At 35.1% G+C, this 14211-nt stretch overlaps 1 protein-coding gene across 1 annotated transcript in view; it reads right to left on the minus strand.

Annotated features, from left to right (window-relative positions):
- LOC107585446 (tyrosine-protein kinase Mer-like) overlaps nucleotides 1–14211 on the minus strand; it is a 35997-nt gene that overhangs the window by 14870 nt on the left and 6916 nt on the right. The window contains exons 3-7 of the mRNA XM_016272463.1: nucleotides 6215–6276; nucleotides 5343–5458; nucleotides 4881–5061; nucleotides 3619–3764; nucleotides 166–301 (exon numbers count right to left, since the gene is read on the minus strand). Of these exons, the coding sequence (XP_016127949.1) occupies nucleotides 166–301; nucleotides 3619–3764; nucleotides 4881–5061; nucleotides 5343–5458; nucleotides 6215–6276 (641 nt within the window). The remainder of the gene's footprint in view (nucleotides 1–165; nucleotides 302–3618; nucleotides 3765–4880; nucleotides 5062–5342; nucleotides 5459–6214; nucleotides 6277–14211) is intronic.

Raw genomic sequence — 14211 nt, forward strand, 5'->3', positions numbered from 1 at the left:
ATATATATATATATATATAAATAAATATAAATGATATAAAAATAGTCAGGTAAATATCACTATTGTTATTTTATTATTTATTTATTTGCAGTGTCACTGCATTGCTATATTTCATAAGATCTTCCTAACAGTAAAAGCCAGGTGTAGGTTCTAGCATCTCCTCACCAGCGTCTGGAACAAAGAGCCAGTAGCGTGATCTTTTGCTCCCACAGCCGCTCTGAGTGCAGGCCACCACCTCCACACTGTATGTGGTGTTGAACATCTGCAGCGTCACCGCGGCCTCTGTGGTGATGCTGTGAATCTGAAACACACATTTTCACAAATACTATATATATATATATATATATATATATAACCTGCAGAACAAAACCAGAATATTTTTAATCATTGTACGGTCAAAAGTTTAGCACAGAGCAGCGTGAATCTCCATGCTGGTCCAAGCTGGCTTATGCTAGTTTGGCATTTAGACTGAAGCATCTTAAGTTTACTTGACTATCCATATACAGTATATATATATATATATATATTAGCATCATATATAATCATCAAGCTTTTGAGGAACGTTTATTTTATTCATCTCTCAATCATTATTGTACTGCACTGGCACTGCATTACATGTTTTGATCATAAAACTGAGCATCTAAATATATTCTTGCTAAGATATTATTGGGAGATATAGATTGGCAACTGGTATTTATATGCATTTTATGCAAGTATCTGCTATACTGTTAATAAGATCGCATAGATTTACATTATAAGCTATAAGAATGTCATGTTTTTGGACATATAAATATACAGAGTTAAACTAGTTAACTGACATCACAATTTAATCAGCACAGCAGCATTTTTAAATACTATAGGCCACTCAAGTATCGTATCAACTCATTCTTCCTCTTTCAATTCAAAATTTGACAATATTACACAACACAATGTTGTATTAAGGAATAGTTTAGTATTACAGGAAAGAAAATCATTTTGTGTGTAATCACACCAAAAACAGTGTGAAAACCAAACTTAAAGGCTTGATGGAAAAAGAGAAAACAAAAAGGAGAAGCTGTTTTCGTGAGCCATGTGCTTGCGGGACGCAGGAAGGTTAACACACACACACACACACAGATGCATGTGACACATTCATGGTGCTGGTTGCGTAAAGTTGCCATCGTCACTCCTGTTCCCAAAATCTCTCAGACATGCTGACACTTCAACGAAATCCAAGTCAGTAAGTCTTCACATGCCGTTAGTAGCTTTTACATCCACAAATTAAAAACTGCATCTGCAGTTCTCCAAAAACAAGAAGTGAGTCATTCTAGGGGCCCTGAGACGTACACGTGGTGTACGTCTCAGGGTATTTAGGGTATTTAGGGTGTGTGCATGTAAATGTCTGCCATGCCTCTGGTCAGATTTACACTGCAATTATATTTGTTTTCCTAGTCAATTCTTCCTTGAACCATAAGCCCGAATGTCCTCCAGGTGTCTCGGGATGAACCTTTTAATGATTATCTTAATTTCTGCACATTTCTGTTGGCCATGCATGAGAAGCAACACAATACATCAAGGTTAAATAGATGCTAGAAAGAAAAATAAACCAAAAAGAAAAATGTTTTGGCCCAGCCACTGCGATGAGCCACTTCTGGTCGTCTAGCACACATAATTGCATCCTGTTTTTTTTGTGTGTTTTTTACAGGTCCTGAAGTTTTTCAAGGAACCCTCGGATTGCTGTCAGAAAAGCCATTATATTTCAACCCAGCCTTAAACAACACACTTTCAAACTCACCAAGAAATTGATCGACTAAAACACTCTCACTTACTGAATATAAACCTGATCACCTCCTGCAGTGCATTACAGTCTCAATCATCTAAGGATCTGCAGTGCACTGAATAAATAAATATTTATTTGGATTTCTTCAAGGGTTTAGGGTCTAAACCAAAATATATTCCCAGCTACCTGTAATGTAAATGTACCTGTAATACAAAGCCTTATTTAAATCAGCATAACTGAACTATACCAGGAACTGGATTAGAATTGCCATGTGCAAAACAAAACAAAAAATACAAATATATATATTTTTATTTTGAGGTGAAAAAATACCCTTTACCATAGTTATCATTATTATTGTTGACTAAAAATAGCTATTAAAAACATTTTTGTTGATTAAAATAAAGGTGCAAAAAATTAAATATAATTATTAGATGAAAAACTAAACCAAAACAATTAAACCAAACAAACAAAATTAAACTAAAAGAAAATTAGAAATGTTATCTTGGCCACTAACTGAAACAAGTATAATTCAAGCACTAAAATTGCTAACGGGAAACAAATAAAACTAACACTAAAACTGAAATAAAAATTAATCAAACCTAAAAAGTAATATATAAAAAAAAATTATAATAATAATAAAATTGACATAAGCACAAAAAATATACAAATAAAATCTATTTCAAAATATAAACAAAAACTATAACAGTATAAAAATAATATTAAAATAACACTGCCCTGTACATGCTCTTGAAACGTTTTATGAGATTGTCACAGAAAATTATAAGAATGTGCACATAAAAGTCTGCTAGTTTTAAAACATAAATGTAGGTCAAAATCATTCACTTTTCTATGAGCAAATGTTACATGATGAACTAATAGGTGATTTTGTTGAGGGAGAGCAGCAGGTGCTGGTCAGAGAGCAGCTGTGAGTGAATGCATGACACTCATTTCCAGTTACTGTTGTGTTCACAGTGTGAGATCACACAGGTCAGTCACGGCAGATTGTTAATCGCAGACAGTGACGCGTCGTCATTAAATTCCAGGTCACTCAGTGGTGAGTCATGACAGACGGACAATAACAAATGACTTCTCCACACACTGTCGGTTTCCTGCTACCCAGGCCAGAAACAGGAAGTACACATTGTCTACTAAATGCCATGCTGTAACAAAACCACTCCCATATGATAGGTCACTGGTCATTGACAAAGACCACACAGGGCGTTGAGAGGTGACTATAGGCACGTGTTCAGTGTAATAAGTTCAGATTTCTCAACTTCTTGTTACACACCTGGCCTTGAAAACAATTCTAGTTGCACATACAACCCAATCTGGGTTAAAAAAAAAAATATCTATATATAGTCATTATTTTTCCAATTGTACTTGCGGTGGAGAAATTACATACTTCTCCTTTACACGAATAGTTCACCCAGAAATGAACGTTTGTTGAAAAGGCCATGGGTTGCAACCAGTGTTATTTTAGTATCCCTGATATACTTTTAGTTAATATTTTGAATGAATTTTATTTGTAAGTTTTCTGTTTAAGTAAGTTTTAGTTATTTTGTTGATTTTTTTTTTTTAATGTCTATATAGTTCTTTTTTTACTTTCAATTTTACTTTATCTGCAAAGAAGCAGTGACCAGTTACAGAATCTGAAATATATACTCTCTATACATACAAGCTGGGACGACATTGGGATTCTAATGATTTTAAGCTGATTTCTAAATAAAAACAGACAGTGCAAAGAGTTTTGTGAGTGAAAGACAGAAGCAGAAGAGATGATTCTGTTTCTCAGTGATTGATGTTTAGTAAAGTCAATTTTGTTAGTACACGAAACAAAACTAGCAAACCCATTTACTAACCTTGTTTGTACGTGTTCCGTGTTTAATTGTGACATCATATCTTTGCAAGATTCCATTCAACTTGTCAGGGGGCGGAGCCTCCCATCGGATCATCAGCATGGAATTGTTCACATGAACAGTTAAGTTTTGGGGAGCTTCTGATGGAACTGTAAAATCATTTCAGATAAATCATCTCTTGAGTAGCATGCAACGCAAATGAACAGACAAAAAATTACTTCACATAATAATTTTATCTAAGAAGGCTTTTTCTTGTCTAGACTTTGTAAAAATATGAAGGCATACAAGGACCTTCAAAAAATAAAATAATGAAAATAATAAAATAAATGAATACGCATGGAAATAATGGTTCCCATGCAAAAGAAATTAAAAACACTTTTGTTAATTGAAATAAAGCAGAAATAAAATAAAATATAAAAACTAAACAAAAAAATAGAAATAATTGAAATAAGTTGAAGTTGAAGCACTAAACTCAACAAATTGGAAATAAAAAATAAAACTGAAAAAATAAAATAAAATAAAAAATAAATAATAATAATAATATAGTATATATATATATATTTTTATTATTATTATTTTTTTTTTTTAAAGAAGTACCCACTTTTATATTGTATTAAATTAGAAGTACAGTATGACATAAAACACAATGTTTATCAGAGACTAAAAATACCCTTCACTGTTCTTTTAGGAATACAGAGGAAATCCTTCATGGACACATCCCATAGGAAAAGCATCTCTAACTACCAGGTCACTCCCATTCCCACTTAACATTCGGAAAACTCTTGGATATCAAATACATAATTGTCTTTCTCCTATTAGCAAAATGCTACTTCTCTCATTGACTCTAATACACTCGGCTTCATCTTCCATTTCCAGTGTGCAGAGTTAACTGGAAATATTACATTAGTGACTTGTAGCATCTCTTTACTTTTTCAACATTGATAATAATCAGAAATGTTTCCTGAGCAGCAAATCAGTATATTAGAATGATTTCTGAAGGATCATGTGACACTGAAGACTGGAGTAATGATGCTGAAAATACAGCTTTGCATCACAGGAATAAATTACATTTTACAATATATTACAATAAAAAACAGTTATTTGAAACTATAATAATATTTCACAATATTACTGATTTTACTGTATTTTTGATTAAATAAATGCAGCCTTGGTGAGCAGGAGAAAACTTTTTCAAAAACATTTTGAATGGTAGTTTTATTTACAAGTAGTACAGGACGTTGCTCCAGGAATCTGAACAGACTCACCGCCCTCTGTGGTGTTGCTCTGGACCCAGGCGCTGGGCAGGGACGACCCGATCTCATTGGTGCAGGACACGCTCATGTTGTACCAGGTCATGGCCTTGAGGTTGCTGATTTCATACTGGAACGGAGGCACGCGTGTGGGGTGTGCGGCAGTGGGGCTTCCTAGCTCCAAAAGCTCTCGCACCTGGAACAGATGAAGGATAACACATTTATTACTTGTTCTAAAGATGACAATCATCATTCAATCAAAGCTTTTAGTGGTGTTTCTTCAAATTTAGAAGGTGTGCTGTTACTTTACCAAGTGATCAGAATTAGGATCAACCTGGTGGATGTTAAAATGCGTGCAGAATCTTATACTGAAGGGTCATATCCATTCTGAACTGAACTGAACACTATGTTCTTCAGAGGTTTCATCACAATTCAGTAACCTTGTACAAGCAATGTTCATTCTTTTGTCCTTCTTACTGTGATGGAGCATGTGCTGAGAGGAGAGAAGCCATCGTGTCCCGGTGTCCAGCTTATGAGGAGTTTGTTGGCCTCACGTTTTACTACTGTGACCTTTGACACTTTGTCAGGAAGCTCTAAAAAAAATATAAAAAATCTTTTACTTTTTGTTTTACTGAAATGAAATGGAAGTATAAATATTAGATGAAGAACTTAGACTTGAAAAAACTTGAAAAATTAGAAAAGTCTTCTTGACAACTAACTGAAATAAAAAAGTACTAAAATTACTACAACTAAAAATAAAATAAAATAAAAGTTAAATGGAAACATTAAAGGGGTCATATGATGTTTTTTTAAAGATCATTATTTTGTGTATTTGGTGTAACAGAATATGTTGACATGTTTTAATGTTCAAAAAAACACATTATTTTTCAAATACTGTACATTATTGTAGGTCCTCTATGCCCCGCCTCTCTCAAACGCTTCGTTTTCTACAAAGTCCCTCCTTCCGACAAGCGCAGTCTGCTCTGATTGGCCAGCTGACCCAGTGCATTGTGATTGGTCGAACACCGCAAGCACTCGTCGGAAATTTACCCTTACCATAATCGCGAGCTTCATCTTTCAAAATAAATGTAAAGACAGCCCGAAAGGGGAACAGAGTCGCGTGACAGACACCGTGATGAAGCTGGTATGTGTTTGTGATGTGATCCTCTCTCTCTCTCTCTCTCTCTCTCTCACACACGCGCATGCACGCGCGCACACACACACACACACACACACACACACACCAAATGCGCAAAACTCCGCATTTGAACAGTCAATAGCAAATACTTAAAATAATAACAAAACAGTAGCTGATTCAGAAGCACCAGATTGTTGTGTCTATCTCTGACTGTCAGTGGGACAGATCGTGCCTCCGTTTTCAAGCGACTGAACTATGCTAATGAAACAGCGTCTGGAAAAAGATACAAACATAATAGATTCAATGTAGGAATGATTACGGGTTCAGTCTAGACATGGGAAAGAAAGGTTTCTTGAATATAAACTTTCCTAAATGATACCTAATTTGCTGAAACCAACTCACAGGGATGTTTTGCATTAATTATTCTTGAGGTAGACTTCCTTTAAGAAGACAAGAAGACTTTTTCTGCCTCTTACCCAGAAAAGATTTAGTTAAAAAGCAATGTACAACATTCAAATACATTTTAATTAAACCACCCATTTGAAACTAATTAATCACAAAGAGTTGCCATATGACCATGGTTTGAACTTTAAAATAAACTATTTCAGGCTGAAACTGCACAGAAACATTGTGAGCCAAAGCCCAGCTCGGAAAAGGAATGTTTTGTGAAGTTAAATTCATATTTTTAGCTTTAGTTCATCAGAAAAATGACTGATCATTTGACTCCATACAAATGGAGTCTCTCCAAACTCCTTTTCATGAATCAAACTGACTAAATTTAGAAGATTTACAAAAAAAAAAAGCTACAAAAAGAAGCTGACTTTTGGTTACAAATAAACATGCATGCAGGCTGGACAGATTGTACGTCTGTACAGGTGCCAGGAAGTATACGCTACATTTCTGATGGCCTGTAATTATCGGGTTTTGAGAACAGCCGTGATAGCAGGCCCTGCATATGGATGCAACAGAATCTGAGATTGCTCTGGCATAGTGTTTACTATAACGCTAACAAACAATGATTTTAAGCAATGTTTTTATGTACCATGGTAACTCCAACATTTACAGTATTCTGGATTACCAAGTAAATAGAAAGGTATAAACTGCCAAACAACATCCCAGCAGCTAGGGCTGCATGATTAAACATAATAACTCAAAATTAATTGAATTAAACAAAACCGCTTGCTGCAATTTAAAGGGTTACTCCACCCCAAAATGAAATTTTTGTCATTAATCACTTACCTCCATGTCGTTCCAAACCCGTAAAAGCTTCGTTCGTCTTTGGAACACAATTTAAGATATTTTGGATGAAAACCGGGAGGCTTGTGACTGTCCCATTGACTGCCAAGTAAATAACACTGTCAAGGCCCAGAAAAGTATGAAAGACATCTACAGAATAGTTCATCTGCCATCAGTGGTTCAATCTGAATTTTATGAAGCGACGAGAATACTTTTTGTACGCAAAGAAAACAAAAATAACGACTTTATTCAACAATTCGTCTCCTCCGCGTCACCGTAGCGCCATTTTGGAGAGTATCCGCTGGACGTAAACTGCGTATACTGTTGGTCACCGTGATATTGCCAAGTAAGACATGTTCCTGGATCAACATCTTTTGTTGATCCTGGATCAACATTACTGTCCAAAAATACAGACTTAACCCAATCCCCACCCCTAAGCCTAACCTTACCCATAATTTATTCCTAAAATCAGTGTGAAATGATAGCTGATTAACAAGGGTGTAGAAGCGCCTAATCCTGATTGTAAGCCTAAAACTGACATTTCCTGAAAAGTTATCTCTCAATTCTGATTGGTTGATTGGAATGATGTTCCAGGATCAACAAGGATGTTGATCCAGGAACATGTTGTACTTGGTGAAATCACACTCACCGTATACTGTTCTACTTGTCTGTGTCAGCCGCACCACACGGATATGTTTTCTACGTTTATTTACACTTTGATTTGAACGAAAACAGCGTATCAATGTGGTGCGGCTGACACCGAACAGCATACGCTGTTTGTGTTCAGTGGACACTCTCCAAAATGGTGCTATGGTGACGCAGAGGAGACGAATTGTTGAATAAAGTCGTTATTTTTGTTTTTTTTGCATACAAAAAGTATTCTCGTCGCTTCATGAAATTCAGATTGAACCACTGATGGCAGACGGACTATTCTGTAGATGTCTTTCATACTTTTCTGGGCCTTGACAGTGTTTTTTACTTGGCAGTCAATGGGACAGTCACAAGCCTCCCGGCTTTCATCCAAAATATCTTAAATTGTGTTCCGAAGACGAACGAAGCTTTTACGGGTTTGGAACGACATGGGGGTAAGTGATTAATGACAAAATTTACATTTTGGGGTGGAATAACCCTTTAAATAAATATATGTGGAGCGTGTTTCAATGTGTGCTTTTACTCGAGAGCAGCTCATGATCTGGTGTTTACAGAGTCGCAGAGTGGCTTGAGTCACAGTAAATGCTGCTCCACACAAACTTACATCTGCATCTGCTCTGAGTTTGGGTTGCTTACAGTATAACGTGCATTTGAAAATGCAACATGCACCAACCGTCTTGCCAAACTTGTAATGAGATGCCCTCATGAACCAGCTGTTGAAAACAAGAAAGTAGCTTTAAGTGCTCCCTGCAGTTTTCTGTGAAAATAAAAGCTTGATGGTTTAACATTTGAAAATGAAGAAATTAAGAGAGCCATAAACTTCAATATTGTAATTTTACAGATGTACTGTAAAATAAGCTTGCCGCGATAGACGGTGCTTAAGGTGATACCGGTGTTAAGCCCCAACACCGGTTACGTCACTTGCCCACCGCAGCACCGACCCACATCGTCATTTAGATTTTTTATAGTAATAAAAATAATTTAGTTCAGTAAAAGAACAGACATTACAATTAAAAACTGAACGCGGCTGTTCAATGCAGCGTGCCGAACGACAGTCGCATCACAGATCAGATTTCATTTCTCCAGTGAGGAGAGTGAGTCGAGCTGACTGACAAGAAGAGTGAGGTGAGACAGACAAGACGATGGCGGATGATTTAGTTTCGAAACGAAATGCAAAAGCGCCTGTTTGGCAATATTTTGGAATTTGTAAAGCCTGCTGATTTTGCCGTTTATCTAAGGTGATTTTGGAAGTTTTTTTAAAACATTTGTTTCTTATTTAATTGGTTCCACATTGTTTGCTGATTTTTACTTTATTTAAACTTTGTGTCATTTATTTATTTTATTTGACATCAAGGTGTATGCCGTGCCTCCAAGCTTTCTTACTCGTTTTGCTAATAAACGTTTTACGTTTCTTATTTATTTGGTTCTATATTATACATGTTTACTTATTTCCAGTTTTGTATAGGCTACCTATTTAAACTTTATGTAAGTTATTTGTTATTTTATATTAGGCATAGCCTGCCCTATAGCATGGTGCATTTTTATTCGTTTTGTTAATAAAAGTTCTATGTTTTATATTTAGGCTAAAGTGAGTTTGACGTTGTATTTTGTTGTTGCATTCAAGCAATTGATGCCAAATTGCCACGAATTCGAAATACTAGTGCTTTTAAGCTATTTAAAAGCGAAGGAAAGTGAGGAAAAGAGGGAAAATTCAAACGAACAATTGCTTTACGCCGAATTGCCGCTATTTGAAAGTGAAAGTAAAATACGCACGCCGCTTTTGCAAGCTATTTAAAAGCGAAGGAAAGTGAGGAAAAGAGGAAATGCCCACGCCCCCACAGTGATACCGGTATTACCGGTGTTGTCACATGTCGATTAACCGGTGGGAAAATTTCCTCACCGTCACAACCCTACTGTAAAATAAAGTTGTTTTTAATAAAAAAAATAAGAATTCTAAATATAAATTCTTAAATACACAATTGTTTTAGTGAAACATTAAAATAGTAATATTTCTTATGTTGTTTAATATTTTTATTTATTCTTTTTCTTTTTGTTATTATTATTATTATTATTAATTAATCAAATTACAAAAAAAGATCACAACATTTTGGGCAGCCCTACAAACAAGCAGAATGGCTTTTTTAAAACTGCATTTAAACACAATTTAAATAAACTTTAGAATTGTAATTTTACTGTTGTAGCTGTACTGTAAAATAAAATTATTCTTATATTTGATCTTGAATACACAACGTTTTAATGAAATATTACAACAGTAATATTTATTGTTTGTTTAATATTTTATTTATTATTAGAATTATTAATTAATTAATAATAATATTTTTTTTTAAACTGCAATCACAATGTTTTATCAGAAAAAAATATCACAATTCAAATTTCCCCACCAAGAACAGCCTAGCAACACCCTAACAACTACAAAACATCAACAATGCTCTAAGCAACTGCTTATTAACCACTCAGAATACAACAGCAACACCCTATCAACCATCCAGCCGTGTTAGGGAACAGTTTGGAATCTGAAATGTTGGCTAGTTAACTTGTTATTAGGAGGGAGTGAAGCATCTTTTATATTTTACATTTCAGTTTTGACTCTTGCATCTAAACACAAGTGTAGCCGGTGCATAATATGCTCTGAGAGATTAAGCGCATTCTCTGTGGCAGTGGTTTCATAATAGCTTCACAGAATTCAGCATTATGTGCACATTTAGAAACTTGAGCGGTAATTACTGGCTGGTCCGAGCATGGGAAACTGTCATATCCAGCTCTAACTAGTTCCCTCTTAATGGAAACACACATCACATCATCCAGAGAGAGAATGAAAGTGTTTGTGTGTGCATTACGTAATGCAGCCATTGTGAGCCCGACAGGACAGTGAGCCCGAGTCCAACATGGAAAATCAGAGGCTTTCTGTATTCAACACTGTTTGAAACAATTCCAGTAAGTAATGGCACTTTCAATGGAGAAGTGAGGCGGAATGTGGTTTTACCACAATCTTAGAGAGCCTTTTTGTGTCCATCATCCGTGAGAGGTGAAAAATGCACTTATTCCACTCAGAAATGGACATATCTGATCTAATCTTCAAACTGAATTGTCATATTCAGAGCCAGATAAAAGCCATTTTATACTTCGTTAATGGCCCTTTGGATGTGCATTTACAGATCTTTAACTAGATAGAGCAGTGGTGGATAGTGAATAACTCACCTCTGTAGTCAGGATCTAAAATTAACTATACAATTAATTACATAGTTTTACATATTTTTATACAGATATGAAACTCTATTTTACATTATTGTTCTTCTTTTTCTTTTTATTGCCTAGAGCAATGTATTTAACACTGGCTATGTTTCCATCCACCTATTTTTATGTGCATTAAAAAAAATGCTGGATGGAAATGCCAAGATGTGCATAAATTCAAAAAATGTGCATTAAAAACTTGTGCGCTCAATTGAGGTGGACAAATTTCAATCCAATAAGAAAAAGTGCATAAACTATGATGGAAACATAGTTGATGCACATCAAAAAAAAACATGTGACTTGGTGATGAGATGGCATAACTGCACTAACCAGCGGACCGATCTCATTGCACAGCATCTGAAATGTAGTTTTGGTCATTCTGAAATGCCTGAGGCAAAGACTGTCATCAAAGTGGTTCAGTATAATCACCTTCCAAAACTGTCTTAAACGACTGCATTCCCAAACATCAGGCATAAGTCTCCGAAAGCAAGATAACATGACGGTGTTTACTGCGTTTCATCTGCATACTGAGGTGCAAGAAATGTATTTTATATGGAGAAAGACCCACAGTGGCTTTTCCTACTGCAGCAAATTAACTTTTTCTAAAACTTGGCACCAGTTTATCAGGAAGTTAGGATTTTGTTCTCTTTGTATTGCCGGTTGGAATTTGTAATTCCAATTTCGCACATTAGTTAAATTCAGAACTTTGGATGGAAACATAGCTACTTTTCACGGCATTTGAACAAAAAGCATCACAGATCTGTTCCACAAATATACACTTTAGAAGCTTAATACTTCACATGCATCGCCACAAGAAGTTCTTGTTAAAGTCAGTTCTGGACCCGGATTCTGGAGCTGAAAAATGGAAAAACAGAAAACTTTACTAAACTTTACTAACAAGAAAAGCGTACCACAGGGGAAGAAATGTAATTAATAAAAAAGATATATGACCATTTACCATAGTGTATAAATATGGTTCTGAATCAGTTCCATATCAAAACACCATCATACCATTTCATATCCCTGTACCTTGGTACCTTACTTTTTTGTAAAGCAATTATATATATACTTGATATACAGTATATGCCATTTGAGTGCCTATTTACCAATTCATATGTTTAAATAGTTCAAATATTAAAATATTTCTATCCATTTCTTTACATAATTGCCTAACATTAACCTAGCAACCACCAAGAACAGTATAGCAACCATCTAGCAATGCAACAGTAATCACCCAGAAAGCCACAGCAACCACCTCGCATTACAGTAAAAAAAAACAAAAAAAAACTGTACTGGTAATTTTACAAACACTTTTTTGCACTTTTTTTTACAAACAAGTGCAAAATTCAAAATACAAGTGTGAGACCTGTAAAAAATAAATAAATATGGAAAATTCATTCAAATTAATACAGTACATTGTGCCCTATAATGTAATCTGATATAATAATCACTCATAACACCTAAGCAACCACCTAGCAACACACTAACAACTCCTTAGCAACCACTCAGAACACCACAGCAACCAACCAAAACACAACAGCAACAGTATATGACCGTTTAAATAATGTCCACCGGGGGGAAAAAAAGTGTATTTAAACAAACTATTTTTGTTTTATTTTATTTGAAAAATAATCTTTTACAGTGTAGTTTGGTTCTTCAGAAAACTATCTATGCTCTGGTCCTTTGAAGAGTTCAAAGGTGCTTCACTTTCAGCTTCTTTAAAAGATCACCGATAATATGCAGAACCAATAGGCTGATCTGAAGAACCTATAATGTAACATTTTTTAATTTCAAAGGACCATAAATAAGAGTATAAACAACTAAAATGGTTCCGGACAAGACGATTATTATTGTTGAACAAACAGTGCTGCAAAGAAGCATTAAAAAGCCTTTATTTTAAAGAGCTCTCGGCTCCAGCCAGCTAAAGTTGGCTCTGTCCGTTCTTTACGAGGCTCTGCAGGGACGCTGGGGCCCCTGAATGAGGCTTTTGTGTGTGTGATATTAGCACCGGGTGAGTAAACTTTAACCATAAAACTCCTGCTTTCACAATAACTCGGGTTAACGCCTGTCGCCAAGAAACCGATTACCATTAGGAGATTAACCACAAAAAAAAACATCTAAGCTGAAACTGTGAGTGGTCACTGCTATCATGCTAGGGTATTCTGGGTAATGGCCAGGGCATTGTAATACGGTTTCTAAAGGTGCTCTATTAAATAACAAGCCATCACTCTTGTAGCAAATCAGCTCAAAAGGGAAATGTATATAAATAATTACAATTAATTATGATTAATTACAATTATTTATATCAGCTGCCAGTAGTAACTGTAGCAGGATTAAATTGCCCTCAACTAATCTGTTCGTCCAGCGAACATTCAGTGTAAGTTCATATCAACTCTAGGAAAGGATATTTTCGTGGCCACAGAAAATACTTTCATACAGTATTAATGCATTAGAGCATGTAGCAAGGATCAAAATCGTAAAGGGACATTAATTTGCAAGGCAGAATCAGAAACTCATGTAATTTGTGAACTAAACACTAACACAAACTAGTCTAACAAACAAACTAGGGCTGCAACTAACGATTATTTTGATAATCGATTAGTTGGTCGATTGTTTTTTTTTTATTAATCTGATTAAAAACAAACAATTTTCTTTTTTTATTTTATTGACAAAAACATACTATTCCACATTCTGCCCAATGTCCTTAAAACAAACGTTCCAGCTGAATGCTATGAAAACATACAGTGCTTAATTTATTAGACCACCTGCCATAATAAAGAGAAAACACATTTGAGCAATTTTAGGAATCTGTCAAAAAATGATTTAAATGAGGTTTTATGATATCATCTGTTTGGAAAGTAAATGCTTAAGAGAGCTCAGATTGTTGCTATTAAGGCTACTCACCGCAACACTGTCATTGTGAGCTAAAACAAAAACTATTAAAAAATTAATTCCTTCATTGAATTAAAGTTGAAATAAATTTAAATATAAAGATTAGATGAAATGAAAATGAGAAATGTTGCACTGACTGACAATTACCTAAGATTCGATTGAAGCACTAATATTACT

Source organism: Sinocyclocheilus grahami, unplaced genomic scaffold (assembly GCF_001515645.1).
Source record: "Sinocyclocheilus grahami isolate Dianchi unplaced genomic scaffold, SAMN03320097.WGS_v1.1 scaffold70.1, whole genome shotgun sequence".
Lineage (NCBI taxonomy): Eukaryota > Metazoa > Chordata > Actinopteri > Cypriniformes > Cyprinidae > Sinocyclocheilus > Sinocyclocheilus grahami.